The sequence below is a fragment of the Gloeophyllum trabeum genome (assembly GCF_000344685.1).
Source record: "Gloeophyllum trabeum ATCC 11539 unplaced genomic scaffold GLOTRscaffold_00002, whole genome shotgun sequence".
NCBI classification, from domain to species: Eukaryota; Fungi; Basidiomycota; class Agaricomycetes; order Gloeophyllales; family Gloeophyllaceae; genus Gloeophyllum; species Gloeophyllum trabeum.
In genome coordinates this window covers 1-26,656 of record NW_006920411.1, presented here as the reverse complement: position 1 = coordinate 26,656, position 26,656 = coordinate 1, and the positions used below count along the sequence as shown (strand labels likewise).

The 26,656-nt window shown below is 56.6% G+C and overlaps 10 protein-coding genes across 10 annotated transcripts; 3 read left to right on the top strand and 7 right to left on the bottom strand.

Annotated features, from left to right (window-relative positions):
• Positions 1 to 1,689: 1,689 nt before the first annotated feature.
• Positions 1,690 to 2,684, bottom strand: GLOTRDRAFT_125104 (uncharacterized protein; the record flags this gene model as incomplete). Its single annotated transcript, XM_007863746.1, has 3 exons — positions 1,690 to 2,384; positions 2,440 to 2,525; positions 2,584 to 2,684. The coding sequence occupies 3 exons, from the start codon at positions 2,682 to 2,684 to the stop codon at positions 1,690 to 1,692; spliced, it is 882 nt and encodes a 293-aa protein (XP_007861937.1).
• Positions 2,685 to 2,956: 272 nt separating this feature from the next.
• GLOTRDRAFT_125103 (uncharacterized protein) lies at positions 2,957 to 4,104 on the bottom strand (the record flags this gene model as incomplete). Its single annotated transcript, XM_007863745.1, has 4 exons — positions 2,957 to 3,376; positions 3,485 to 3,801; positions 3,856 to 3,983; positions 4,055 to 4,104. 4 exons carry the CDS (start codon positions 4,102 to 4,104, stop codon positions 2,957 to 2,959), a joined length of 915 nt encoding a protein of 304 aa, XP_007861936.1.
• Positions 4,105 to 4,645: 541 nt separating this feature from the next.
• Positions 4,646 to 5,646, bottom strand: GLOTRDRAFT_125102 (uncharacterized protein; the record flags this gene model as incomplete). Its single annotated transcript, XM_007863744.1, has 2 exons — positions 4,646 to 5,313; positions 5,376 to 5,646. The coding sequence occupies 2 exons, from the start codon at positions 5,644 to 5,646 to the stop codon at positions 4,646 to 4,648; spliced, it is 939 nt and encodes a 312-aa protein (XP_007861935.1).
• A 761-nt stretch (positions 5,647 to 6,407) lies between these two features.
• Positions 6,408 to 7,472, top strand: GLOTRDRAFT_125101 (xylose isomerase-like protein; the record flags this gene model as incomplete). Its single annotated transcript, XM_007863743.1, has 1 exon — positions 6,408 to 7,472. The coding sequence occupies one exon, from the start codon at positions 6,408 to 6,410 to the stop codon at positions 7,470 to 7,472; it is 1,065 nt and encodes a 354-aa protein (XP_007861934.1).
• Positions 7,473 to 8,345: 873 nt separating this feature from the next.
• On the top strand, positions 8,346 to 11,003 carry GLOTRDRAFT_135849 (P-loop containing nucleoside triphosphate hydrolase protein). The gene is made up of 8 exons (XM_007863742.1): positions 8,346 to 8,655; positions 8,707 to 8,866; positions 8,918 to 9,573; positions 9,623 to 9,865; positions 9,919 to 10,286; positions 10,346 to 10,444; positions 10,512 to 10,625; positions 10,711 to 11,003. The coding sequence occupies exons 1-8, from the start codon at positions 8,444 to 8,446 to the stop codon at positions 10,770 to 10,772; spliced, it is 1,914 nt and encodes a 637-aa protein (XP_007861933.1). The 5' UTR covers positions 8,346 to 8,443; the 3' UTR covers positions 10,773 to 11,003.
• An 87-nt stretch (positions 11,004 to 11,090) lies between these two features.
• GLOTRDRAFT_54329 (serine/threonine specific protein phosphatase) lies at positions 11,091 to 12,550 on the bottom strand. Its single transcript, XM_007863632.1, has 8 exons — positions 12,493 to 12,550; positions 12,283 to 12,406; positions 12,139 to 12,229; positions 11,802 to 12,088; positions 11,667 to 11,742; positions 11,415 to 11,604; positions 11,270 to 11,348; positions 11,091 to 11,214 (listed from the first exon to the last, which is right to left on the bottom strand). The coding sequence occupies exons 1-8, from the start codon at positions 12,510 to 12,512 to the stop codon at positions 11,164 to 11,166; spliced, it is 918 nt and encodes a 305-aa protein (XP_007861823.1). The 5' UTR covers positions 12,513 to 12,550; the 3' UTR covers positions 11,091 to 11,163.
• Positions 12,551 to 13,084: 534 nt separating this feature from the next.
• On the bottom strand, positions 13,085 to 14,547 carry GLOTRDRAFT_135848 (uncharacterized protein; the record flags this gene model as incomplete). The annotated part of the gene is made up of 2 exons (XM_007863741.1): positions 13,085 to 14,043; positions 14,093 to 14,547. Coding segments are annotated over 2 exons (1,413 nt in total), but the record flags the coding sequence as incomplete, so codon positions are not given.
• A 242-nt stretch (positions 14,548 to 14,789) lies between these two features.
• On the bottom strand, positions 14,790 to 15,095 carry GLOTRDRAFT_33579 (uncharacterized protein; the record flags this gene model as incomplete). Its single annotated transcript, XM_007863518.1, has 1 exon — positions 14,790 to 15,095. The coding sequence occupies one exon, from the start codon at positions 15,093 to 15,095 to the stop codon at positions 14,790 to 14,792; it is 306 nt and encodes a 101-aa protein (XP_007861709.1).
• A 5,693-nt stretch (positions 15,096 to 20,788) lies between these two features.
• On the bottom strand, positions 20,789 to 21,787 carry GLOTRDRAFT_102957 (60S ribosomal protein L10A; the record flags this gene model as incomplete). The annotated part of the gene is made up of 5 exons (XM_007863740.1): positions 20,789 to 20,886; positions 20,947 to 21,111; positions 21,164 to 21,279; positions 21,343 to 21,618; positions 21,780 to 21,787. The coding sequence occupies 5 exons, from the start codon at positions 21,785 to 21,787 to the stop codon at positions 20,789 to 20,791; spliced, it is 663 nt and encodes a 220-aa protein (XP_007861931.1).
• Positions 21,788 to 24,161: 2,374 nt separating this feature from the next.
• On the top strand, positions 24,162 to 25,139 carry GLOTRDRAFT_109421 (uncharacterized protein; the record flags this gene model as incomplete). Its single annotated transcript, XM_007863739.1, is given in 4 exon segments — positions 24,162 to 24,349; positions 24,419 to 24,661; positions 24,721 to 25,057; positions 25,072 to 25,139. Coding segments are annotated over 4 exon segments (836 nt in total), but the record flags the coding sequence as incomplete, so codon positions are not given.
• Between the last annotated feature and the right edge of the window lie 1,517 nt (positions 25,140 to 26,656).

Here is a 26,656-nt window from a genome sequence, read left to right as displayed (position 1 = left end):
GGGGGGGGGGAGACGGATATGGTGTAGTCAATGGCCCGGCTCTGATGCCAAACTACGACGTGAGCTGTCAGCCTTCCTATTCCTCCGTGCCCCAGGCGCCGGTGTAAACGCTGCGTTGCCCTTCTCCCGCGTTTTCTGGATACGCGATTCCCTCTGGCAGTGAGCGGCTTGTCTCCCCCGCGCCGATCGACAGAATGAGGAGGGCGGATGAGAGCGGATAATATGTCGATCAGTCTCTTGGTGTGCGTATAGCGAGCGTGTGTGTCCCTCACCGCCGCCCGCGGGTGCGTGTATGCTATTCGTTTCCTTCAATATGTGCGCCCCTCGTGGCATGCTCTGTTTTGCCAATCCGAGTCAGAGTCGATGGTCGTCGCTCGCGCTCGCGCTCGTCGAGGCCCTCTTGACAGCAATGCTCAACACACTTGGCCTCAACCGTCTTCCAGCTGCGTCCGAGGGATCCAGATGGTCCAGCACGAGTCAAGTTTCCGCGTTTACGTTCACGTTTAGATCTCAACTCCGAATCTGCCTACCGAAGGATATTGAGGGGCACCGGGGAGGAAGATGGACACGATATAGTCAACGGCTTGGCTCTAATACTGAAGCACGAGGTGGGTGGTTCCTTCCTTTTCCCTTCGAGTCCCTGCCCCATCAACACATCTGTCTACTCGTATAAATCCCATCCGCCGATATAGGCCCTACAGCTCAAATCTGGCACCTCCCTGCTACGCTATTGTCCCCTCCCTCGGTTCCAGCTAAGAAGAGCTGCGTAAGTCTCACGGGACACTATGTGTTCCGTGGTGTTGCACACCGTCCAGCGGCCCGTGCCTCGATCCCCCCCTCGATTCTCCGACCCACGATTTCCGCCTGCGGTACGTGGCTCCTTTCTCCAAGCTGGACGTTAGGCGAAGGGCGGATGAGAGTGGATAAGGATTCCCAAGAGTCTCCGTGTACGTGCTTCCTCCGCTCTCACTGCTGGCGTCGCGCACCTGTGCGCGTATGCTCTCATTTTCCCTAAATATTTGCGCGCTTTGGTTCCGGCTTGCGCTTGGGAGCTGTCTTACTAGGCGCATGCGCTGCCCGAGTGTCTCATCGTGCAGCCCCGTCGTCGACATACGTACAGCACGGAACTATTGCACTGATCTCGTCGTAATTGCTCCCTTCTCCGTCTACGAACCCAAAGCAGGATTCGCCAAACCCGATGTCACTATCAGGCGGAGGACCTCACACTTCCGGGTCGATGCATGCGCTCTCTCGTTCGGGACTCATAAACGGGTGAGTATACCAACGTGCTCTTGCACGTCCCGGAAAGAGGAACGGCCATGGGAAGGCTAACATGCCATCCTCTCGGCTGGGCCTGCAAGCGCCCGTCTTCTGGCTCACGGACTCTGGACGAATTCTATGGCACGCTTTATGTCTGCCAGGCGTCTCATGCGCGTCTCCCCTTCGCGATCGTGCGGCCAGGTCGCGAGTGTTTCTGAGCGTTCCATGGCCTTTTGAGGCACCTTATCGCTTCTGTCCGCGGTCCGACTCTGCGGGCCGCGAGACACTGGAACCGCGATACAGCGAGCAAGGTCCCGGATATCAAGCTCGTGTCCGTTTGCAGTCTGGCATAGCGCATCTACCAAGTCAGCCTCAATGTCGTATCGAGCCTCAGACCTTTCATCTACTCTCTCCCCACGCGGTGCCGTCTCAACATCTCCAAGTCCTGGCGCCCTCCCAGACCCACGGCAGCGCACCGCCCTCAGCCTCCCGCCAGTCCTCTTCCCACTCTGCAAGCGTCTTCGGATCGCGCCAGGTCAGCGGGTCGCCTGTGCACGGAAGAAGCACGAGCTCGACGTTCCCTCGTTCCTTCGCTTCTTTTGCGAGTTCTTCCAGCTCTGCCTGAATCACGACCTCCTCCTCGGGACTGATAACATCGTGCGGCGGGTGTAGCGCTGAGAGGACGTACGTGTCGATCCCCGACAAGGTCGACATGCACGGGTTGCGCTGGGCGGCGTCGATGCCCAGGAGCGCGCGCAGATGCAGGATATCCGGCGCCAGCCCGCCCCATGTCAGCATCACGCCCGACACGCGCACCCTCTCCAGGTCACATCCTGCCCTGGCGGAGAAGGCGCATAGCCCGTACTGTGCAAGCCGGAGACTCGTCCGGCTCGTATACGCGACGTGCAAGCTGCGCAGTCTCGGAAATGTCACCGGACTCGAGGGTACGGGGCGCACGGGCTGGAATTTCTTGGGGTAGCGCAGGGACAGCGCGAGCAGACGGGGAAATGAGGTGCTGAGCAGGGAGATGTATAGCTCAGGGCAGGGGGATTCGATGAGTAGAGTGAGCGACTTGAGAGTGCGCGATGCGATACGTATTACGTTGTCTAGCCGCCACGTTGGTGCTAGTGTACATGTAGTTTGGAAGAGCGGGAGTGCGTATCTGCGGCCCCGGCGTACTGAGCATGCGATACCAGAAATAGGTGACGAACACCTGCGCGTGCTGCGGGAGAGGCTTCACGGAGCGTCGCTTGGAAGCGCCGAAGCTGCTTCTCGCCGGGTAAGAGAACGGTATGGAATCTATGACTTTCGCATGCAGCGCACAGAGCACTAGAGGAAGCGCGGATGGAGCAGGCTGTCCGCCCTCCATCGGCGCATGCGAGGGCAAGGATCTGCTCGGCGACCTCTCTCGGGAGTGTCTCCATCGTACGCGGGGTCAGAAACAGAAGAACGCGAACCAGGCCAGCGCTGCTATCTTATGCAGACTTTGTGGTTTGCGATGACTGTTAGAGTTCATTAGCGTCCTATTGATCAGCATGTGGCCTTCCCCTCTCGGGTCTGCGGCATTTGGTGGGGTGCAATAGTAGCTGCGGCTCTTGACATTCACCGGGAGTACCTGTTTGGTCAGCTCCTGAGTCGGTGACACTGATAAGTTTGCCTAGATATCTTAACGGAGCGCTGTAAACTTACCGTGGGATTACGGTGGGTTCTGGAAGATCAGTGGGAACACAATGATATAAATGTAGTTTGTGCGGAACTTGTAGTTTGCTAATTGACACAAAAACCAGAGAGCAGGCAATTGAATGAGTAGCGCGAGATGATGGTGAGGAGCACCTCCGGTACATCTTCCCGCCATTCGAACAGGGTCGAGCTCGTCCGCCCGAGCAGCAAGCCAGTTTTGCTCCAGCCACGGCGTCCCACCCTTGTCCACAAGCCAAAGAGCATCCCACCCATTGCCGGCATTCGTATTCTGAGACTCCAAGCTCCGCTTATTGGGGAGCAGGATGAGTTTGACGGCACCTTCCCTCTCGCGGGTCGCATCCGCAATGGCCTGCAGCTCGTTCGGGACGGCCTGCCCGCCGTGTGGGTAGGAGTCGTACGGCTCGAGGATGTAGGTCTTTATCGGCGCCAGTGCGGGTCAAGTACGCTGGCCGTCCGTTATCGGAGTAGTCTGTGAGAAGAGCATGTTTTTGAATGCCGCAGTGGTCCACGGCTCGAGGAGCACGCCGCCCGATATCCACAGGCACTGCAGGTGCGGCCCCGCGCGGGTTGTGAAGTCGCATGCGAGGCCGTGGGTGCACGCGAAGAGGTCGGGAGAGGTGTATGCCAGGTGGAGGTACTGTAATTGAGGGAATGTTATCCCGCAGTCCGGGAGAAAAGTGGGATCGCAGTAGACGCTCGTCCCGTTGTGGCAGCAGAAGGTGAGGGTGCGCAGGCGGGGAAAGTGGGTTCCTAGCAGGGATGTGTACAGCCGCATGGACTTGGTCTGCATGACGCAGGTGAAGGTCTCGAGAGCGGACGATGCGAGCAGGATGATAGTTACTGCCGACGGCGCAATGATTGGTAGACTAGACATGCGAAGGTGGACCCACGTACCAGCAGCTTCGACATGGGTTTCATTGTCGTCGGCGACCACCAGGAAAATATGGCGGGTGCTCGCTCGCGCCGCCACCGAAGCTTGCTGTAAGGCAGGGCGGAAAGAAATAGACTGCTTGCCGTTGATGCTGCGGTGTAAGCAAGGAAGGCCTTGCAAGTAGACCTCAAGGAGCAGGCTGTCCGTCCGCCGTCACAGCACGCAGTCTCGAAGACTTGCTGGATAACCTCGACAGGGAGATCATTCAACATCGCGGAATTGTCAGAGCAAGAGGCTATAGTGTGAGTGAAAGAATACTCCTGGAATGTTCAGCCTACATGTGGGAGATCATTCATTCACCTACTCACGAACGTGGCAATCACGCACAGAGCTGCTCTTGCGCCGCGTGTCAAATGACGCACATAGACTTGACATAGACGCTGGCCCTAAGTGTACCATGCTTATGGGGGGTGTAACCACACCTATTGATAGCTCGACAGCCAAAACTTACAAAATGTCTCTACCCCAGATTATACCGTGGGGTCGACGAGTAACATATTCCCAAGGTCACCGGCACCCATATCCATCTTCTCCTAAGGTGCAACATTTCCGAGTCCACGCCTGCGGCTGTCTTTTCACGTTCTCGCCACGAATTGTTCGCACTTGCATGCACCCACGTCGACCGGGGGCGTCTTCGTCGTAGAGTGACCGACGGTTAACGGAAGTTGCGGACGAAGCCCGAACCATCTGCTCTTGCGTCTGTATCCAGCGTTCCGTCGTGCCTTCAAGTTGCTATTTTATAGTCTCCCGTAGTTAGGGATTTACGCCGGTCCAGGGGATGTCCTCCGGCCACTCGTGCAGCGGATCTAGCTCACCCGCTCGGACCAACAACCACTCCTCCATCCGTTTCTGCCAGGGTATCCTGGCACACCTCGGCAGGAGGACGAGCCGGATAGCACCCTCCCTCTCCCTCGTCTCCTTCTCAAGGTCGGTTAATCCTCGACGGAAGGACTCGATGAAGTAGTACGGCTCGAGAATATATGTCTGGAGAGGACATAAAGCTGACCAGGGTGGGGAGTTGCCAGGCAGCTGACGCTTCGGAAACAGCAGCATCTCCCGGAAGTCCGACAAATCACCTCTCTTCATGCAGGTCCCGCCAGATATCGTGACCCTCCTGAGGTGACTACCGGCGCAAGTTTTTAGGTAATCGACGGCACGGTGAATAACTGTAAAGGGGGCCATGGCGCGATGTGCCAGGTGTAGGTACTGCAGCCGCGGGAACAAGATGCCAGCTTCCGGCGTGGTGAAGTCGTCGCCGAGGACCCCGCCGTCGTCGCAACGCAGTGTCAGGGCGCGGAGTTGAGGGAATTGGGTTACGGTAGAGACCAGGCGAAGCATGATGCCCAGGTGCCCCCTGATGGCTGGAGTCACGACGCAGGTGAGAGTTTCGAGAGATTGTGCAACCGATCGAACAATCTCTTCTACGAGGCGCCTCGGCGCCTCGTAAGCAGAGAGTGGCAGCGATGGCAGATAATGTACAAACCTGCAGTAGCGATACCGGATTGACTCTCCCCGGGTACCATCACGAAAAGATGGCGCATACTGGCTTGCGCCGTTGGTGACGCTTGGCGGAACGCATCGCGGAAGGATAAGGCTTGGTTTTCGCTCGCAATGGCGACGGTGCGGAATCTGCACGCGTCTGAGATATCACGGAAAGTCTTGCAAGTCGCTCTTATGGAGCCTGCCATCCTCCCGCCATCGCAGCACGCAGCTAGGAAGATCAACTCGATCACCTCTACTGGCAGTACGTCCATCGTCGAGTGGAAGGCGAGATCGCGTGCCTTCAAGTGGGGGTGGGCAACGCCGCGTCTGAATGCGTACTATTTGTACATGTGTGGCTCTTCTGGAGGCGTGAGACCGGCCTAAATTCGACCGGTATATTCGTTCGCTAAATGTGTCAAATTCGACCGGTAGAAGGTTGAAATCGTCCAGTTACCGTATGAAAGAGACCGGCTTAATTTGTCTCATCATATGGTGAGTCTCGGGCCATGCCTTGGGTGGAAGGAGAGGGCAAGCGATATGTATAGCACTCGCCCGATTTGGCATCCACCAAATTCGTGGTTCGTGCATGCGAACACCCTGAGCCTAATAGTAAGCGTCCTGTATCTGTTAGCAGAAGTGATTGGGAGAGGAAGTGGGCACAGTTACGAACGAGATAGGAAGGGAACTGGGGAAGCGGTGGTAGAGTTAGTATATGTCCACCAAGGATGATAACTCGGGTTGTACAAGATAAATTCTCGAGTCAAAGACCGCACGGTGTGCCCTTCTCGCCTGTAAGCCAAGCACTCCTTCGACTATAGTCCCAATGACGCATCCCCGTAAGCCTAGTCCGCCGCCAGTCCTCAAATAATAATATATCGGGTCCTACAGGAGAAATCTTGAGTCGACAGGACGTACCCTTTCCACCTATAAAGCCAAGTTAAGCCCTGCTTCGACTTCGATCCCCACGACGCACCCTGCATGGAATCCCAGTTATGAGCCTGTCGGGCGTCCGCCGGAGCTCCCGCCACCCACCATGCCAAAGCTCACCACCATCAAAGGCCCATCCATCCACCTCGTGCAGTACCTGCGCGACACGCCGCCGTACAACACGCTCGACGGGCTCGCGCGCTGGGCCGCCTCGCTCGGCTTCCGCGCCGTGCAGGTCCCCGCCGATCCGCGACTCATCGACGTGCACCGCGCAGCGGACGACCAGGCGTACTGCGACGCGCTGAACGCCACGGTGCGCAGGCACGGCGTGGAGATCTCGGAGCTGTCGACGCACCTCGTTGGCCAGCTGATTGCGGTGCACCCGGCGTACGACGCGCTGTTTGACGCGTTCGCGCCGGAGGCGTATCGCGGGAATCCGAAGGCGCGGGAGGAGTGGGCGACGGGTGTGATGTTTGCGTGCGCGAAGGCGGCGAAGAGGCTGGGCTTGAAGGCGCACGCAACGTTCTCGGGCAGCCTGGCGTGGCCGTACTTCTACCCGTGGCCGCAGCGCCCAGCGGGCTTGATCGATACCGCGTTTGCGGAGCTCGCGGCGCGCTGGCGGCCGATCCTGGACGCGTTCGACGAGGCGGGGGTGGACGTGTGTTTTGAGATACACCCCAGCGAGGACCTGCACGACGGGGTGTCGTTCGAGCGGTTCTTGGAGCATGTTGGGGGGCACCGGCGCGCGTGTATTTTGTACGACCCGTCGCATTTCGTGCTGCAGCAGCTGGATTACCTCGCGTTTATCGATATCTACCATGAAAGGATCAAGGCGTTCCATGTCAAGGACGCGGAGTTCGTGCCGGATGGACGGCAGGGGGTGTATGGCGGGTATACCGACTGGCAAGACCGGGCGGGGCGCACGAGGGCGCTGGGGGACGGCCAGATCGACTTCAAGGGTATATTCACGAGACTGGCGAAGTATGGGTACGAAGGATGGGCGGTGGCGGAGTCAGAGTGCGCGTTCAAGGATCCGGAGGTTTGTGCGGTCGAGGGTGCAGAGTTCATCAAGAGGCACATTATACCGGTTATGGGGGACGGAGCGTTTGATGATTTTGCGGGGAGCGGCTTATCCAGGGACGGGGTCAGGGAGGTGCTGGGGTTGGAGTGAATGCAGATTTCCTCCACTGTTCAGATAATCATGCACTGCGACACCAAGGACGTGCGCATCCTTTCCGTGAGCCATGCCCGCCCATGTAGGATGTACGTGGGTCAGGTGGTGTGCAGTTGCATCATATAGTTTCGGTTTTCATGATCTATCGCCATGCGGTCCTCGGAACGCGCCTGCATTTCATGTCATTACCCATCCATTTGGACAGGTGGGATAACAAAACTATGGAGCTGACCCTGGGTTTAGCTCCACCACGATTGTATCAATGATCACTTGTGTATGTCCAAAATCACTCACAGCTACCTCAGCTTATTACCGGCGTTGTCGTACAGCCAGTACTTACAGATACCAGTCTCAGATAAAGAAAAGAAGAAGCGAGATTTGATAGCCTCAGAAGACACATAGAATTGCGCACTATCGAGATAGATCTGTGTCGCCTTCGCTGCCTTCCCAGTGATGAGCCCTACGTTCTCATTGGTACCTGCTTGAATGCTTCTGAATCTGATGCGATAGCATGATGCGCTGCGCACCAGGCCACCCCAGCAGATTCTGAGGCATAATACTGTTACCATTGTAGCGTCGACATCAAGCAATCCACCGTGCAACGGCCGCCATGAAAGACAGTCATTCGTGCTGTGACTGCTGTCTGATTCCAAGCAGCCGGAAATCGCGCGACAAACCCCAGACGGTTATATCCCAGTCGAATATATGTTTTGAGTTTGTAAAAGTCCTGTCCGCAATGCAAGGAAATCCCTCCGCGTCCAGCAGCGACAGCGTGAAGAACAAGTTAGATTTTGGTCGCAAGGGCAGGATAAATCGATGACGTAATCATAAATTTTGAGCCACAGGAATATCGATCAGCGCGCGAAACTCATCTATATCTTCTCCTCCTCGAGGCATCTGTGCTGCCTCCCGCTTTCTGCTGTTCTTGTCCTAGATTTCGACTTTCTTTACTCTACAGTACTTTCAGGATGGCTCCCTCTGCGTCGAAACAAAAGCGCTTGGCCGAAAAGGCCGCAAAGCAGGCTGCAAAGGTGAAAAACGGCGATGACTCTACGACGGCGACGAGCGTGAACGGATCGGTGAACGGGAGCACGGCGAGCACGCCGCTGACGAGTCTGTCGGCGTCGACGAGCCAGGAGGATCTGACGTCGATGGCGAAGCTGAAGATCGCGACCGACCGGTGAGTGTATCTCTTTCTGTTTACTGTGAATCGATCTGACATTCCGCTCAGGAGTGCGTCTGGTGTGCTCGTCTCTGACCCGAAGGGCCGTGATATCAAAATTGATCAGTATACTCTTTCGTTCCATGGTCGGCTGCTCATCGAGGGCGCGGAGATCTCGCTCAACTACGGCCAGCGGTACGGTCTGCTGGGCGAGAACGGCTCTGGCAAGGTGCGTCTCATTCCTATCCGTCACACGATCGAACCTACAACTCCCGCCTAGTCCACTTTCCTCCAATCCATCGCCGAGCAAGACATCCCCCTCCCCGAGCACATCGACATCTACCTCGTCCGCGGCGAGGCCGAGCCCTCGGACGTCAACGCCGTCGACTTCATCGTCTCCTCCGCAAAGCAGAAGGTCGCCAAGCTCGAGGCGCGCATCGAGGAGATGTCCACCGCCGACGACATCGACGAGGTCGGCCTCGAGCACCTCTACGAGGAGCTCGAGGAGATGGACCCGAGCACATTCGAGGCCAAGGCAGGGAGTATCCTCCACGGGCTGGGGTTCAGCCCGGAGATGATGAAGAAGCCGACCAAGGATATGAGTGGTGGGTGGCGGATGCGTGTTGCGCTTGCGCGCGCGCTGTTCGTGAAGCCGCATCTGCTCCTGCTCGACGAGCCGACGAACCATCTCGATCTCGGTGCGGTCGTCTGGCTCGAGGCGTACCTCTCGACGTACAACCATATCCTTGTCATCACGTCCCATTCGCAGGATTTCATGGACAGTGTGTGCACGAATATCATGGACCTGACGATCAAGAAGAAGCTCGTGTACTATGGCGGTAACTACTCGACCTACGTCCGTACGAAGGCCGAGAACGAAGTCAACCAGATGAAAGCGTACCACAAGCAGCAGGAGGAAATCGCCCACATCAAGAAGTAAGTCCCCGGCGCTCTTGCTGATTGCTTCTATTCTGACCGTTTCAAGGTTCATCGCCTCCGCGGGTACGTATGCGAACCTCGTCAAGCAGGCCAAGTCGAAGCAGAAGATCATCGACAAGATGGAGGCCGCCGGCCTCATCGAGAAGATCGAGCAGCCGCGACCGCTCAACTTCCAGTTTGAAGACGTGCGCAAGCTCCCACCGCCCATCATCGCCTTCTCCGACGTTGCCTTCTCGTACTCGGGCAAGAAGGAGGACTATCTGTACGAGCACCTGTCTTTCGGTATCGAGTACGTGTCGCGTTCATGGTGTCGTGAGGGTCTTCGTTTTGACTACTCTGTAGCATGGACTCGCGCGTCGCCATCCTCGGCGCGAACGGCGCTGGGAAATCGACCCTCCTCCACCTCGTCATGGGCGTCCTCCAGCCGTGCGAGGGCACGGTCTCGCGCCACTCGTCGCTGAAGCTCGCCAAGTACTCGCAGCACTCGGCCGACCAGCTCCCGTACGACAAGTCGCCTATCGAGTACTTCCAAGCGTTGTTCCACGAGAAGTACCCCGAGAAGGACGTGCAGGCGTGGCGCCAGCAGCTCGGCCGCTTTGGCCTGTCGGGCGCTCACCAGACGTCGCCGATTTCGCACTTGTCGGACGGGTTGAGGAACCGCGTCGTGTTTGCGCAGCTCGCGATGGAGCACCCGCATATCTTGTTGCTCGGTGCGTTTGCGAGCGGTAAGACGGATGTCCCTTAAGTGCTGATTATGTGTGCCTATTAGACGAGCCGACTAACCACTTGGACATGTCGTCCATCGACGCACTCGCGCGTGCGATCAAGGAATTCGAGGGCGGCGTTGTCATCGTGTCTCATGACTTCCGTGAGTACCCATCCGTGCTTCTGCCGCACAGTCTGACTCTGGTCTTCCGCGTTCTTCCTGTTTCTAGGGCTCATCTCCCAGGTCGCTGAGGAGCTGTGGGAAGTCAAGGACCGCACGATCAGGAACTTGACCAAGGAAGACATCTCGATCGTCGACTACAAGCGGTCGCTCATGAAGCAAAGTCAGTAGCGCTACGTCATCGCTCTCTGTCTGATTCGGCGTGGGGATCGTTGGAACTGACTTTTTGCCTCCGTGATGCATTGCAGGTGAGGCCGCGCTCGAGAAGGCCAAGCTCATCAGCAAGACGACGGGGAAGACGAAGACGTGAACCAATTCATATGCGCGCAAGGCAATACTGTATTTGTGCACCGCGTTTCCGTCTCAACTGTATCAGCATTACCATTTCCACTTTCTCCCCCCCATATTCCCCACATATCGTGATTCATGATCCAATGCTGTAGCGACATCTATTGTTAGACGTGTACTCATCATCAGTTGTTTCTCGAATACTATGGCAGTTCGCTATCCTTGGATCGTGCTTCTTGCTCTTGGTCCGGTGATGAAGGACATGTCACTTGGACTTTGTGAGAAGGCTGAGGCGCCTCGTTACGATCAAGGCACGCGATTGGAAGGGGAGTTCGTTAAGGAATTACTAAGGCTACAAGCACCGGGGCATTACAGTTGTGGGTTATATTCGTAAAACGGGGAGGTCGCTGGAGCTACAAGAAATAATCGGCAGGGGGGCGTTTTGTGGGTATAGACCGGACATCCTGCAAATAGTCTGTAAGGTCCCCGCGGACGCTCGGACGTGGCGACAATACGCACCGACGGGGCGGCCCCGAAAACTTTGTACTCTTGCGCAAGATGTTCGTCCAGTTCGAGAATGGAAGCGACGTTGCCGCACCTGACACAGAGCAACATAAAGGCTACTCAGTGACACTTCAGCGCGGAAGCGCGAGACCGGGCATACCGGTAGCAGTAGTTGGGCGCGCTCCAAACGGTCACGATTGTTCTATCGAACATGAGCTTGTATCCCTCCATCGCGAGCTGATGTGCGCGCGCGATAAGGTCGATAGCGTTATTGTGCGCAAACGTTTTCGTCGTATCTGGGCCGAAGAGATATCCGGCGCCGCGGGGCGATACGCCCCATCCTTGGATGTCTGTCCACGCACGTTGAGGCAACTCGGCGTAGCGCTGATGGCAGAAATGAATGGCTGCTTACCGTCCGGGTCGGACCATAACAGGTCACACATAGGCCCATCGTGTGGAACCTCCTGTTTTCTGTCGATGGCTCGGATCTTCACAATGCCGCGCTATTCAGTCGGAACACCTAGAAAAGAGAGGCAACTCAGCGTACCTGGTCAATCGTGTGCAAATTTGGACTCAGTCCGCCATGCACGCAGAATACTCGGCCATCTACGATGGCTCCTAACGCGAGGTAATCAAAGACCTCGCAACACCATCTCCATACGTTGCTACTTCCGTACTTGCGCTGGCATTCGTCGTAGAAGCCGTATACCTGGGTGATCTGACGCGACTCATGGTTTCCGCGAATCAGCGTGATGCGCTCGGGGTATCGGACTTTTAGAGCCAGCAATAGCAGAAACGTTTCTACGCTGTAGAATCCACGATCGACAAAGTCGCCTACACGTAGTCAGTGCTTGTGTCAAGCTTCGAATCACTAACTGCCGCACCCATAAACAGATAGTTAGTCTGTGGACATGACCCTCCCACCTTGAACAGCTCCATCAAGTCAAAGAACTGCCCATGTATGTCGCCGCATATCTAAACCTTGTCGGTCGGTGTGTGTGTGGCAGTGGTGCAGCGAGAGTGCGCACCGTAACCGGAGAGTCTATCGCCTGCACATTGCCCTCCTCCACAAGAATCTCACGAGCTTTCAGACATAAGATTTTGACTTGCTCCTCCGAGATCGGTTCACAGCGCGCCAGTTGCTCGATCTGTCTACCGTTTTGCAGCGCAGACAGAGAGTGCGGAGATAGGACGTGAGGAACTGAAGCGTTCGCAATAGGCGGTGGAATGGAACTGACCTATCGAGGTCACTCGGCATCACCTTGCGCCGTCGTACACGCCGACGAGCGTTTCAAGTATCAGGAGGTATAACAGCAGCAGACGTGGAGAGGAAGAGGCCGCTGCCTTACGGTTGGGATACAAGTCCGAGGTAAAGTGGCAGAAGTCCGATACGGGCAGCCACTATAGACACTTGAATACCAATTTTGTAGTCGGGCGCATCAATCTCATTACACTGTCAGCATCCGAAGCAGATGCTCATCCGATCCTTCTATGATGTACAACCTTTATTTCTTTGTGTCTGTATGGTATGCGCCTATAGTACAAATGCAGCAGTGGTAGACAAATGAATCGTGATCGAGACCGGAGAGCAACTGGAAAACAGAATAACAATGTACCCGATAGCTGGCGGCGCATCGTCCGTAATAGAGTCAGTATGTCTATGGTAGGAGAACAACAGTCACAGGGTAAGACGGAGGAAGGGAAATGCACTACGAACATCCCCAGGGAAACAAAGTGGCGAACCAATCAGCCATACAAAAAATGCCCACGGCATACCTTATCCCGAACACCGCTATACCACTAGATGCCTCCCTCGCGCATCGTACGCACCGGGCTCGCGCCAATCGTGCCCATTCACAGGGGCGACAACCGTCTGATAGTGCGTCCCAGGCATAACCGGCTGCGGCTGATGCAGGTAGCTCGTCGACTGGGAGGAGTCGTACGTCTGCTGGTACTGGGCATAGCCGTGTACCTCAGGCTCGACGACGTGCTGTACGTGCGGCGACTGATGAGGCGGAAGCTGAGTATACACCTGCGCCACACCGTCCACAGGCCGGGTAACGTCCATGGGTGGTAGCCCGCGACGAGGGGAAGGGTACCGACTTGGAGGAACCGTCGCTGGTTGAGACTGAGGCAGTAGGTACTGACTCCTGGGCTGAGAATAGGGAACGTGGTGATCCACGTCCCGCCGATAAGTGTACGAGTAACCCGAGTTAGGCAAGACAGCGGGGTCGTTAGACTCCCCCTGCGCATTGTAGACGCTCGCGAAAGACCCTTCGTTGGCGGAGAAAGATGCACTTTCTAAAGTAGGCTGCCTGCTGAGCGTGTGGGTACTAATGTGTTCGCCCGGGCGTACTTGCTGATGCACCGGCGTAGCTCGCTCCGACTCGAGCGGGGATATCGAGTGTGGGACTGATGTTGGAGATGACGAATGAGGGTACCCGGAATGCGAGTGCTGTCCGTATGGGAGTAACTGTGGTCGTGGCTGGGAGATATGCGAGATCGCGTGTCGAGAGGTGTTCTGGGACGGGTACTGCGCATAGACATCAGAAGGCGACCGTTGATGCTGGTGGTCACTTGGTGGTATCTGAGGCTGTGACGGGTGGACGTTTTGATAAGATTCGTAAGTCCGTCCGTGATACGTCGAGACATGGGGAGATGGGTCCACAGGAGAGACGTGATGTGATGCGAGTGACTGGCCTTGGGACGACGGATGGGCGTCCCCTTGGTGTACGGGAGATACCGGGGAAGACGCGCTAGCGTACGCGTTCGACGTAGAATATTGATAGCTATGATGATCAGGGACAGCTTTGGGCATTCGGGATTATGCTGACTTACCGGGACGGCTGTGCATAACCCGCCTCCGGGGCAGGCGCAACTTTTGCCTGCTCCTCGTAGGAAATTACCCCGCTCTTCGCGACAGAGTATAAGCGAGACGATGGATCTTGCGGATTATGAATCAGAACGGGAGAGGCATCTAAAATAACTGGGTGGACGTTCTGGGACGCGGGGTCAGACTGAGGTGACGGAGATACCGAAGAGCAACTGGAGGTGCTATGGGATGAAGTGAGGATATGGGGCGATGGCCTGGCCTGCACGAGTGGAGGTGGCGAGTCGGGAGGGGGGCTAACAGACGGCGGACGCGAACCATCGTAAATTTCAGCGCCAAACGTAGAAGGTGGTAGAGATGCTGGCGGTGCAGAGAGCGCAGGAAATGGGTTAGTGCGGCGAAAGGTTGAGCGTGATTTCGGCTGGCGTTCATCCGAAGAAGTATCCGTAGTCTGATTGGCCATTTTCTTCAACGCCGCTCTAGCACTTGCGGATGACCCTCTACGTGATCCTGGAGATAAATGAATCCTGTAACTGGGGCACGTCAGTTAGACGCGATCTGTGGAGAACACGGAGCAAGACAGAAGTCGGACGATGTGGCTGTTCAGCAACAGGTTCATATACTACGCACACTGATGGGCGAACAGTAGCCGACTTGGTGGCAGCCAGACTGTCGAATTGCCACCTGGAAATTAATGAAATACACTCACTGCTGCTGCAGGTTGTCCTGCCTGGAGCATCGCGTCTGGCAGCCTGGAAATGGACATATGTGGTTACGTTCGCCGGTGTGAACACGACTATGTCGAGCCAGGTGCCCGCTGGTGGTAAACGAACGACCACATACTGTGCAGTAATGTTTCTTCTTCGGATTCAAGGGCTGGACGGGCGATGACGGGGAAGAGCTGGTATCGGACTGGGATCGAGGATACGAGTCAGCATTGTCATCTAAGTAAGCATCATTGCCATAGCGTAGCGGCGCCGTATCGTGTCTTGACGAGCATTCGCGAGGCATTCCGAATCCGCGTGGAGGGCCGACGATGGAGGAGGTAGGCGCGCGTACTAGAGTGGCGGGAGGTAGATAAAGAGGCTTGTATAATTATTTCGGTTAGGTATAGGCTTCGGTTGTGCAGCATCCAGAGCGTCGGCTCGCGAAGCCATAATTACTTTTGATGGTCACAGGCTCTGGTTTTTGGTTCCGATAGGCCGTGCCATCAAGTGCCTCCGAAGCCCCGCCCGCGAACGACGGCCATATCAGGCATCGACTTTCAGTTGACACTTCTCCTGATGGGGCCCCTTATTCCATTCTTTGAGACGCGAACGTTTGTTTGGTGAGTTTTCATTTTTTTCTCTTTCGTTCCAAGGCCACGCGGATGCGGAACGCGGCCGTAGCCACATTAATGGCCATCTGTTGTGAAACTTACCGCCCCAGGCACGTCGAGTCTGGGTCTTACACGTCACTACAACATCTTGTCCGCTCGGATTCCAAACTTCGCGTGCATCAAGTACCCTCGAATCGAGATTCCCGTTGCAAACCGGGGTACTTCAGCAATCCTCCACAGAACCTCGCCCAGAATTAAGAGCGCTCTTCCCGGTACGTCCGAGATCGAAGCCAGTCTCTCGATAATGCCTTTAACTCGCGGCACCGCATTGGCGCCGACTGTTCCTCCTCTATCCCATCGCCACCGTTTTCAGCAACGTTGCTCCCGCTTCGTGTGCAACGCCGTCTTCCCGGCTACCGGGCGCCCTCGCCGCCGCGACATCCTATTTCAACTGTGTTCCCCAATTCCGTCCCACTCGTGACTATATCGATCGAGTGCCCGAGCCGTCACTGCAGTCCAAGCACAACCCGAGTGCGCAACAATGTATGTACCTGTGAGCTCCATATCTCCTGGCTTCATTTTACGTACCGAGGTGAGCCAATGGCAGCAAATCACGCCATGCAAACGATTCCTCTGAGGCAGTCGGTTCGAGTCCCGAGCACCGCATCGCGTTCCACACGTGTCGCCTGGTGTGGTCACCTGTGAGGTCGCTCTATACATCGGTTAGATAAACGGAATCCGTTATGGCCTGGACATACACACGTACACATAGTGTGTTTTCAGCTTCTGGCTCCGCGAAGCTGAACACCACGGAACAGTCATGATCAGGAGACGCTAGCCTGGTATGTAAATCTCACGTCAATCTTGCACAGATACCTTCAGCATTTGGCAAAGTGAATAAAATCGATGAGTCCAGGACACTCGGTAGCTTTGCACTCGATATTCGCCGTCTACTTACTACGAGATGGAGTCTGACTGCAGCGGCGTTCATATCGTGACCGAATAAGCCCAAGTCTCTTCGTCTTCCTCCGGCCAAGTGGACTTGTGCGAAACTTGCTGGTTCTTCATCTTTGTTTCCATCGTCGAAATGTATTAACGCTCGGAGCTTCACGTACGATAAGCTGTGCCCCAACGATCATGAAATGGCAACGGCATCACTAAGAGGCCATAAACACTTCGCCGCCGCGTAACTGGCTCTACGAGTACTATTGCGCGCAGAAAGGTAGGGCAGTGACCGATAGCAGTAAAAAGACCAATGATCAGAAAGAAGAACAGGGCGCTAAGTACCTGTCATCAAACACGATCTGCCCGGGCTGACATATCGTGGATATGCCTGCTCCAAACGAGCGCGGGGTATATATAGCGTGCTTCTTGATTCATACTATGATAAGGTTATCCTGAAAGGTCGGGTCATTACACGAGACAACGTGGTCAAACTCTCGTCGGAACGTACACGGCGACTGACAGTAGAGCGCGAAAAGCAGCGCGGCAACCGCTGATGAGGAAACGGCATTCTGGCCTATCCGCACCCATCTATTCTTGTCCCACGTGAGGAGACAATGACCGCACTGGTGCCGTAGGTCTGCGCATTCGGCAAGATATTGGCTGAGAGGACACGGTGAGTTTGCTGATCATTGTCTCTGAATGATAGTTGGTGGCTATGAGCGTTGAGTCGTGATTGAAAATCAGCTCACTTAATATTGCAATGGGTGCGGTACACCGGCCTATAATCTAGACAACTTGCGCGACGAAGGGCTGAGCCAGCGGAAACATAGGACGAAGGATTAGTCCACAAGCGCGTCCATATTGGGCTCGGCCCTTGTTCTTGGGGAAGATTAGTCACATTCCAGGTGTACACGAAAGCCCGTCGATTGTGGCGTTTCCCGTGCTTATGTCTAACGTTAACAAGCAACCTAACATGGGCCATGAGAATAGCGGTCAGAGATAATTGCGACCGCGAAGGGTACCCTGTTAAGACAAGGCACGAGAAGCGTCACGTGCCGCTTCGATAGCGTTTCCACAGAACGGGCCTCTGGAAAGCGATGTACTTCAGCCCAGGGATCTCCATGCATACCTGCGGACATACTAGTCGGTGTACTGTTATGCTCTCGGACTCGCAGAGATGGAATCCCCATTGGATTAAACAGTGATTCTACGCGTCCTCCCTTCCATCTGAATCTTCGCGAGGGTGCCCCGGGGATCACGGTCGTGATCTACATAGTAGCTGTGCAAGGCCAAGCAATCTGATAGATCCACGGTGACACCCGGTGGAGCACTGTACCGAAAAAAAGACATCAGAATCTACAGAGGTTAGTGTTTGTCCATGAATACTCGTAACTCATTCTCGTCGCATACTGGCAATGAGGAAGTCCGGGATTCTGTTGAATCACCTACTCGTAAATTTATCCTGGAGTCTCTTCAAGAATATTCCAATAGGAGATGTCAATATCCGGCAGGTACGTACCTAGGGCAGAAAGGATGACTACCCTTTCTGGATGAAGATTACGACGGTGTATTACTTGGAGCGGTCAGATAGCTGTGAAGCGAAAATAGGATCCGCGCACCAGTTAGAAGGATTCCTTGAACTTCGGGGATACGCTGAAAAAACCATCAGTATATCGGCCTGTCCATCAAAAGCCCTGGCCTGCTCCCGTAGGGGCATGACGGATGCTGTAACTAACAACGCTGCAACGATGGGTCCCCGAATATCTGGGATAACAGATATTACCATCGCTTCACCAGAACATGTTTCCCGAGCATTGTCCTATGTTTATAAGTCATGGCCGCAATTCCCCGGTTGGAGTGCCACGCGGGCCGGCAGAATTAACGAGAGCCTGAAGTACCATGGCTTTCACTGTTCAGCAGTGTGTTCCTCCTACCACCTCCGTTCAAATCTCACCTTCGAAGATCATTCTCCCCGCCAGGTATGTGAAAACATTGAAACAAAGCCGCAGGTTCGCCGGGAAAGGAAGTGGGTCCAGCGCGTGGATAGAGTCCCCACCAATGCACCGCCAGATTATGCACGCATTTTCGTCCATGTGAAAGCGTTCAAAATGCCTACCTTCAGGCGTTGCGTACCGCTGCGATGTGGGTGCACTTGAAGCTAGATGCCAGACCTGCAGCCTCATCCAGAACTGTACGGGGGACACCGCGTCTGAGTGTATCCTGAGTGAGACCTAGGGTGTTTCCACTCTCCGAGTACTAAGGTCACCTGCACTGACAGAACTCGCACCAACGATTCAGCGTGAATCGCAGATCAGAGGCCACATCTGTGACACCGGAGACGCTCGCGCTCGCGAAGAAAACCAAAATATAACGCGGGGATCAAATACCACGTAATAGCGAAAGCAGCGTCAAGGCGGCTGCGTTTGAACGGCGGCGGGTAAACTTGACGCCGCTTGTACTTCGGTTCGGCGGGCCTGGAAGGTTCAGAGTCACTCACCATTCAAAGTGTCCAGTTTCTTATGTCTTGGTTACCTAGAACGTGTCGGACCGTTAGCGGTCTGAAAAGGGGATGAACAATCGGTACACCTGTCTCTCGATCAGGCGGGGATCGTCCGTGGTTTGTGTTCATCGCCTTCCAAGCGCGCTGGTACGTGGTTCTGCCACGGGCAGCTTGGTATGTAAAATATAACGCACAATCACCTCAAACATCTTCCCGTTCCCCAGCCGGCCCGAGCCAGAGCGGTCCTTCACCGCTAATCAGAGAGGATCGCGCCAGTCGCAAAGTGGAAGGATGGATCGACGCCACTGGTAAAGGTGCCTATGTGCCTATGACCGTGTTCGTAGTGGATAAGCACGGCCGAAACGGAAGTGTGGCACGCCCTGTTCACTGATACACAGCCACTCAGAGGACGACGCTGCATACCGACGCACCTGTGACAATCGTCGGGCGGCCTTCACTTTCTGCTCATTACCCGGCGTCAAACATACCTTGTCTCCCATCAGCGGCCGACGTCACGGTCGCGGGGACGCAAGGCACCGACGGACGCGTGGCTTAGCTGTCCCCCCAGTAGCTTAAATCTTTACTTCAATATAATTGACCGAGTACTCGACGCACTAGTCTCCGGTAAGCAGCGCTTAGCTTTGGTGCTGAAGAGCGGCTCAGTGTTGTTAACCGAGAGGCTGGCAGTGCTCAGGCTAACCTCATCGAGCGCACTCACCTGGTCCTTCCCGCGAACCAAGCCTGCCACTGCGCCACAATGATCGGTCAATTCCTCGGGAGATCCTCGACGCATGTGCCGCATAAATGTGGCACGGGACCGATTCTCGCTGTAGGTTCACCTAGCCAAGTGTGCGAGTCTTCGAATAATGCATGTGTTCTGCGCATGCAAGCGAGCGCAAGAGTGGGTCAGTGCATATCGCGATCCGCTGTGAAGATGAGGGAGGGATGAATTTCACTCACGTATCGCTATGCATACTCGCTAGCCGAGCTTGACTCCCGTCGCTATCACAGAACTACGGCCCTGGCTTGAGATGTGCGCAGATCAGGCTAACCCAGCTTGCAGTTGCTGCAGATTGGAAATTAGAAATCACGCACCCTCTCTGAGAGGGTAAGGACTCCGTTACTCAACATCAACAACACGAGATGTAACTCAAAGTACTCTCGCATGCGACCACTATCTTTCTTTCACTCGCCGCTGAGCCACCAACCTACCGATGTACACGTAGATGAATGGAGTCCGGTCAATATCTTCAGCAAATTCGAAGGGAAAGGCACCTCGCATCTCGACTCCTTAAGCTTTGCCGGCGCAGCAGCAGCACTGGTCTTGATAAACTTTGACAGTGATAGGCACATATTCGGAGCAGTAGATTTAATCAGTTATGTATAATGAGGTAAACACATCTCTCTCGAGATCTGGAAGACGGAAGCAAACTATGCACGTCGAACCTGAAGCAAGGTCATAAGACAAGAATCGGGCGGATCTCCTAGTGTATCGGTAGTACATACGTGCAGATCATCGCAGACGAAGTCCCCAGAGACGCGTACGCGGTGAACCCTGCAAGGACACGTTCCGACATGGACGTCCAATCAATCGTATCGTATACGTATATTGCTGCCGATATACCACGACATACATAGCATATACAAAGCATAGCACTCATAATACCTCCAACCATACCAGCCCAGAAACAGGAACTAGATAAACACGAAAAGACTACAAGACGTCACGAACGCACGGTCAGTTCACAAACCCGCATCAGCTCCCAATCGACTCCCAACCCCTCAGAAAGCCGTTGGTCCAAGCGTGCGGGGCTTCATGTTGTGCATTGCGGGTCTGCGCCGACGATACGCCGCGCCGTCCTGGTCTCAAGATTCGTGTTTAGTCTAGTTGAGGAGAAGGCGGCGGAAGGGAGAACATGGCATGGGCACGACGAGTCGGGTTTAGTACAGACGGATGGGCTTGCCCATCGTCGACTTGATGTGGAGCGACTTGATGTTCTGCCAGTTCTTCTTGAGGAGGGAGACGAGGAAGTTGATGCCTGCGCGAGGAGGATCGCGATGAGCAAAGCCACCGATGTAGAGAAAGGAGAGGAACGTACTAAGCATGACATTGCCGAGCACCTGGTCCTCGGTCATTTCGACGTGGCCGACGGCGACGCCTAAGCAGAGCACCTTCTTGAGCTGGAACTTGATGGTGGAGCGGACCTCGGTGAGCTTGTTGCTGAGGTCCTCGCCGTGCGAGACGGGGGTTGGGAACTTGCCGGCTGCGTCCGATACATTTAGTCAAAGCATGTCTAAGACGAGATAAACACTCACCCTTGGAGAGACCGGGCCCGAGAAGACGGGGGATCTGCTTGATGAGCGCCTCAGAGGCGAGGAAGGCGTCGTACTTTTTGGCGAGCTTCTTGACGAGCTTCTTGTTCTTGTTGAGCCTGTTATCCCGCATCAGCCCGTGCTCTCACCCCCACCATATCCGCAGAAGGACGACTACGCACTTCTTCAGATCTTCGACGGACATGTACTCGAGGTCGATCTGCTTGGCGCGGTCGATGTCGGCGGCGTCGGCGAGAATGCAAATGGACATGCGCGGGCGGGGGACGGTGGGCAGCTTGACGGTGCCCGAGAAACGCTTGTCGCGCTGGGGGTCGTAGTTCTTCAGGCCGATCTGCAGCTCGACCGTCTCGACGAACTTGCGCTTCTTCTCGCCGTTGGCCTCGGCGAGGAGCTCGCGGACGGAGCCCCGCACGCTTGACACTGAGAGCTTGCTTCCGCTGTGCGCAACGATGAGCAGCCGTTCCCTCTGACGAATGTTTGCCATACATACCTCATGCTTGAGTTGGGTTCGAGGGGCTGGAGGAGGGTTAGTAACGATGCCGCGGGCGCCTGTGCGAAAGTTAGATTTGTGTGACGTTACTCGACTGTATAGTGTGACCGTGACATCTCATCCTTGTCCGAGTCGGACTGTCCGACTTTGTCGAGTTCGCTTCGTCGTGCAAGCATAGGCTGGATATTCTCACTCTGGGCCGCTTTATGAGTCTGATCGTGGGCAAAGGTGTATTTCAGTGTTTTTTAAACTGGTCCATTGGCACCTTAGTCCACGTCCGGTGCACAAGAGTTGGTATACAGGCACTGCATGGACGTCGACGGTCTAGGATCAGTATCAAACATAAGTTCCTTTGCAACTAGTCCTTCGAAGCGGTCCCTAGTAAGGTGAGTACGGTTCGTGTCCGTCCACAAAACTATGTCGGTCATTTCCTAGATATCCCGACCTATATATCGATTGGTAGATAGAATACTGTAGATAGTAATGTTTGATACATGAGCTGCTACAGTTACTATATATCAGAGTCGTCTCGAGCATGAACGTTCCACCGTCGTCAGTCGACCGAGCTTAGCGGATGATCGGGACGAATGTACATCCGAGTTACAGCTTCAGTGACCTCGTTGCTAGCGCTCCTCTTGCCTGTCTATTGCGATTATACGCTCTGCCCCCCAACTGACCGTACGCTTCCTGCTGCGTTCTCCAGACGGCGTGCCTTGTCTGCAGAGCTCGAAAGACGAGAGTTTCCGAGGCTATTGTGCCAAACATAGCAGGCAAGCAAATGCCCCCGATGACGCCCTTCCTGCACGGATCTACGGTCTCTCGTCCTGACGCCAGCTGCACTCGTTTCATGAACACGTTTCGCGTTCGAATATCCGTGCACGCTCTATATCTACCTCTACACGCGTGCACAGCCGTGCAGCGATAGCACGAATGGACGATTTGCAGTACTCGGAGGGCTCAGAAGGGTGCGTCTGCCACTGCCTGGGCCACACGCAAGAATCAACCACTCATCTCCCAGCTCCGCCCTCCGCGAACACGTAGACCGCTGGCAAGCGCACGCAGCAGCGGCCCCGCCCCCGGATAACGCTTCCCCGCGCTCCGCGCTTCTTTCCCCGGACTCGCAGGAGAGCTCCCTCCCGAGCTCCGGCCACCGACGGTCCCGCCGCTCATCGCGCAGCCGCCGCCGCGAACCGAACAGCTATACGACGCGCGAGCTCGCGAAGATTCTGCGGGAGGACGAGTACGAGGTCCGCGAGCTCCGCCGCGCGTACAACCATGCCCTCGACAGGCTCGACGCCGAGTCCCAGCGCGCCGCGTACGCCGAGCAGCGCGTCCTCGATCTCGGCACCCAGTTGCGCGAAGCCAACGATCTGCGTGTTGTCGCCGAGCTCGAGGCCGCCCGTGCGAAGGAGGAGGTGGCGCTGTACAAGGCCCAGTGCGACGCGCTCCAGCAGGAGGTCCTGCGCGCTCAGGAAGCCGTCAATAACGAACAAGCAGCAAGAGCAGATGCGGAAGCGGCGGCAGCTCGTGCACGGCGCACCGCGAGGCAGCTGAACCAGGAGCGGCTGCTCCGCATAGCGCGCGAGGAGGGACGGCGGATCGGGTTCGAAGAGGGGTTGAAGATGGGCAAGAGCATGGGTTACGGCGAGGGCAGGGCGATTGGGTACGACGATGGACGGACAGACGTGCGGGATGCGGCGTATCGGATGATCGAAGAAGAGCTCGGCGAGGACGGATTAGAAGGCGAGGAGGAGGGAGAAGGCGACACCTACGAGCGGTCGTCAGAGGGCCTCCCGCACGCCCTTCGCAACTTTCCTCCCCCGTCCGAGCCGGAGCCCGAAGGTCCTCCAATTCGCGAGCGCGACTATGCCGACGCCCGCCCGCGCTCTACCCAGCCCCAACCGATCCCTCCACGCACGACAACGCCTAGCGCGCGCATGCCCACTCCCGCGCAGCCAGTCCCCACACACGCCTCCCCCAGCTCGCCCTCCTTCATGCGCCCGATCCCGATCCACAACGCCGTGCCCTCGCCCCGCCACCCTGACGTCGAGATACCGCCGGACAACTGGATCCCGCCCTCTGGCCCGGACAACTACATCCACCTCCCGCCGCCGCACGAGCTCAACCGGACGCCGTCCCCCGGACCCGGTCGCGCGCTGAGCCGCTCGCCGGGGCCGTACACCATGCCGCTGCGCTCGCCTAGCGCCGCCTCCGCGACGCTCCCTCGCGCGCGCACACCAGGCGCCGAGCAAGCAATCCGGCGGAGCCCTTCGCCTGCCCCGCCACCCGTCCCGCCCAAGGAAGCTCCGCCGCCGCCAAGTACGAGCGCGCGCCCCATCCTCACGCGCGAGTTCACCGCGCAGCTGCACGCGCAGCCGTCCTTCCCCGACTCGCTCAGCTCGGGCTCGCATGCGAAGCACGGCCAGGGCAGCCTCGGCCTGAATACCTTCCGTTCGCCGCGCGGGCGGCCGCTCAGCGTGATCAACGAGGGGATGAGCGAGCGTGGGTCTGTGAGGTCGGGCGGGCGCAGTCGGAGGCAGAGTCGTGCGGGCATGGATGAGGCGTATGTGCCGACGCAGCCGTATGGGAGTCCGGCGAGGAGCGGGAGGGATATGGCGGAAAGCTTGAGGTATTCTGATCCGGACGTCGCGAGGTCGATGAGGAGGGCTGCGTCCGAGGTGGGTTTCTTGTTAGTTCTTTCTCTCTGCTTGGCGTCCGACGCTGATTATCTATCGTATTCTCCACAGCAGTCGAGATCAGGATATGGCTACAGCGGCCCTCCCCGACATCGCCCTGCGCATCTCACTACACCTGCGCCCCTGGCGTCTGGCCCGGGACGCACAGAGACGCCAGCGAGCACCGGGTCCCGGCACCAGCGGTCGTACTCGGTTGCTTCTCCGAGACGCGCGCCCTCCAGCCTTAGCGGGAGCTTTTATCATCGTCGAGCGGCCTCGTCGGAGGCGCAGCCTCCTGCCAGCAGAGATCCCCCTGTAAGTGACAGGTCGTGCTCTGTCAAGCGTTTGTGTGCTAAAGTGGTAATAAAATGCAGCCTTCGGATGGCAGGCGCTCCCGTACGCAAGGCCCGTACATGGTACCTGTCTCCCCCAGCCCACTAGGACAGGGCTCTCCGCTTCCGCCTCAGGCGTCCCCTCGTCTCGCCCCGCAAAGCATGTACGCGCAGCCACCGCCGTCCAATCCTTATGCGCCACCGCCGCCGTCGAATTCGTACGCTCAGCAGCAAGCGCCTTCAAATTCGTACTATCAACGGCCGATATCGTCTAGCACTTACGGCCAGGCTCAAGATTCCTACGATCAACCATACGTGCCGCCGAGTCCCAGATCAGCCGCTCCTTCGCCTCAACGCGCTCCCTCGCGTCTCGCTGGGGCGAGTCCACGCCATACGCCGATCCCCGTGCCTGCGCCGACCGTATACCAGGTCCCGCCATATGGCACAGATCGGACACCGCCAGCGCCCGAGCACATTTACATGCGCCCGCTCGATTCACCGATCTCACGCTCGCAGACGCCGCAAGCCTACTCCAACCCGTCAGCGCAGCAGCAGGGATACACGAACCCGAATCTAAGTCCCGTCTCCCCAGGGCCGACACCTGTCTACCGCCAGGCTCCTCACGCGGGCACCCCGGGGCCCTCCTCGGCAGGCTGGAGCCCCCGGTCCCCGTCCGTCCGCATGGTGCCCATGCAGCAGTACAGCAACGCGGGTGCGACGCCCGGGGCGCGCCTCTCGCCTCTCCCTGCGGATAGCGAGAAGCCGAAGCTGACGAAGGTCTCCTCGGCGTCGTCGCTCCGCTCGAGCTCGTCGTATAGGCGGTACAACCCCGCCGAGGCGCTGGACCCGAGCACGTTCGTCGAGTCGGATCTCGTGAAGGACGCGCGGGACACGCTATCTGCCAACTCGCCGCGGCCGAAGATGACGCGGTTGCGATCGACGTCGCCGGGGCATTTCCACTGAGGAGGTAGTTGTGATTAATGCGCTCTTGAAGTGCATCTTTGCTCGATCTACGCAGGTTGTTATTATTAGTGCTCAGTATGTAAGAGATGTATTACTGTATAGGACTGGTGCTGCGCTCTAGTACCGCCCCAGGAAATTGTGGGACCAATGGTATTATCTTCGTGAGTGATTAGGGTAGTGTTAAACATAAGTGCAGCCACAATTTATCTAATCCAACACTACTGCAGCCCCACGTCACTTTATGCCGTCCGTGACTGTACACATTTCCTCCCCCGATTACTCCTGCTAACGGATATGGAACGTTTAGAGCCGAAGAATTCATATGTATCTTAGGCAAGCGCTCACGAATCGCGCATTTGGAGGTTGTTTGGAGGGATGCCAATTCAGGCGGGCACCAAACATATCACTCACCACTTGGCCCGCCACACTACCCATATGGAACGGACGGTAGGCTGGCCTACCGTCCGTCGTGGGAAATACTTCCTTTTCGGCCCTTCTGACTATCTGGCAGGGGGTTTACGCACCTCCCAGTCAACATTGAAACACCCACCGAGACCCCCCTCCCCCCCTGCGGGCGCTTGTGTGCGGACGGCCTGCAACCCGCGACGGCGGGGGCTGGAATCGCTCCCCTCTCTCTGCTCTTTGTTGCAGCACCCTATTTCCACCCTTGTGAGCCTCTTTGCTTAGGCACCGCAGCCGCCAGACTGTCCCATTCAGCCTCCACCGATCTCCCTCGCCGGCACGGACATCGACAGTGGGGGCTGAAAGGGGTCAAATCTCTCCCCCGTTGCATGCGTCCCCCCTTCTGAAGATCCCTGAGTCTATCTCGGTAGGCACCCAACCCGCCAAACCCCATCGCTCGTGCTCCAGCGTGCTCCACCTGGGGCTCAGTGGGTCACACAGGCTTGGAATTCACCGACAGACTCTGCATGTCTTGGACACACCCAAGGGCACCTCTGAAGTGAGGTGTGATCAGCCACCGCACCGTTTCCCATGCCACAGTTGAGTTTCTACA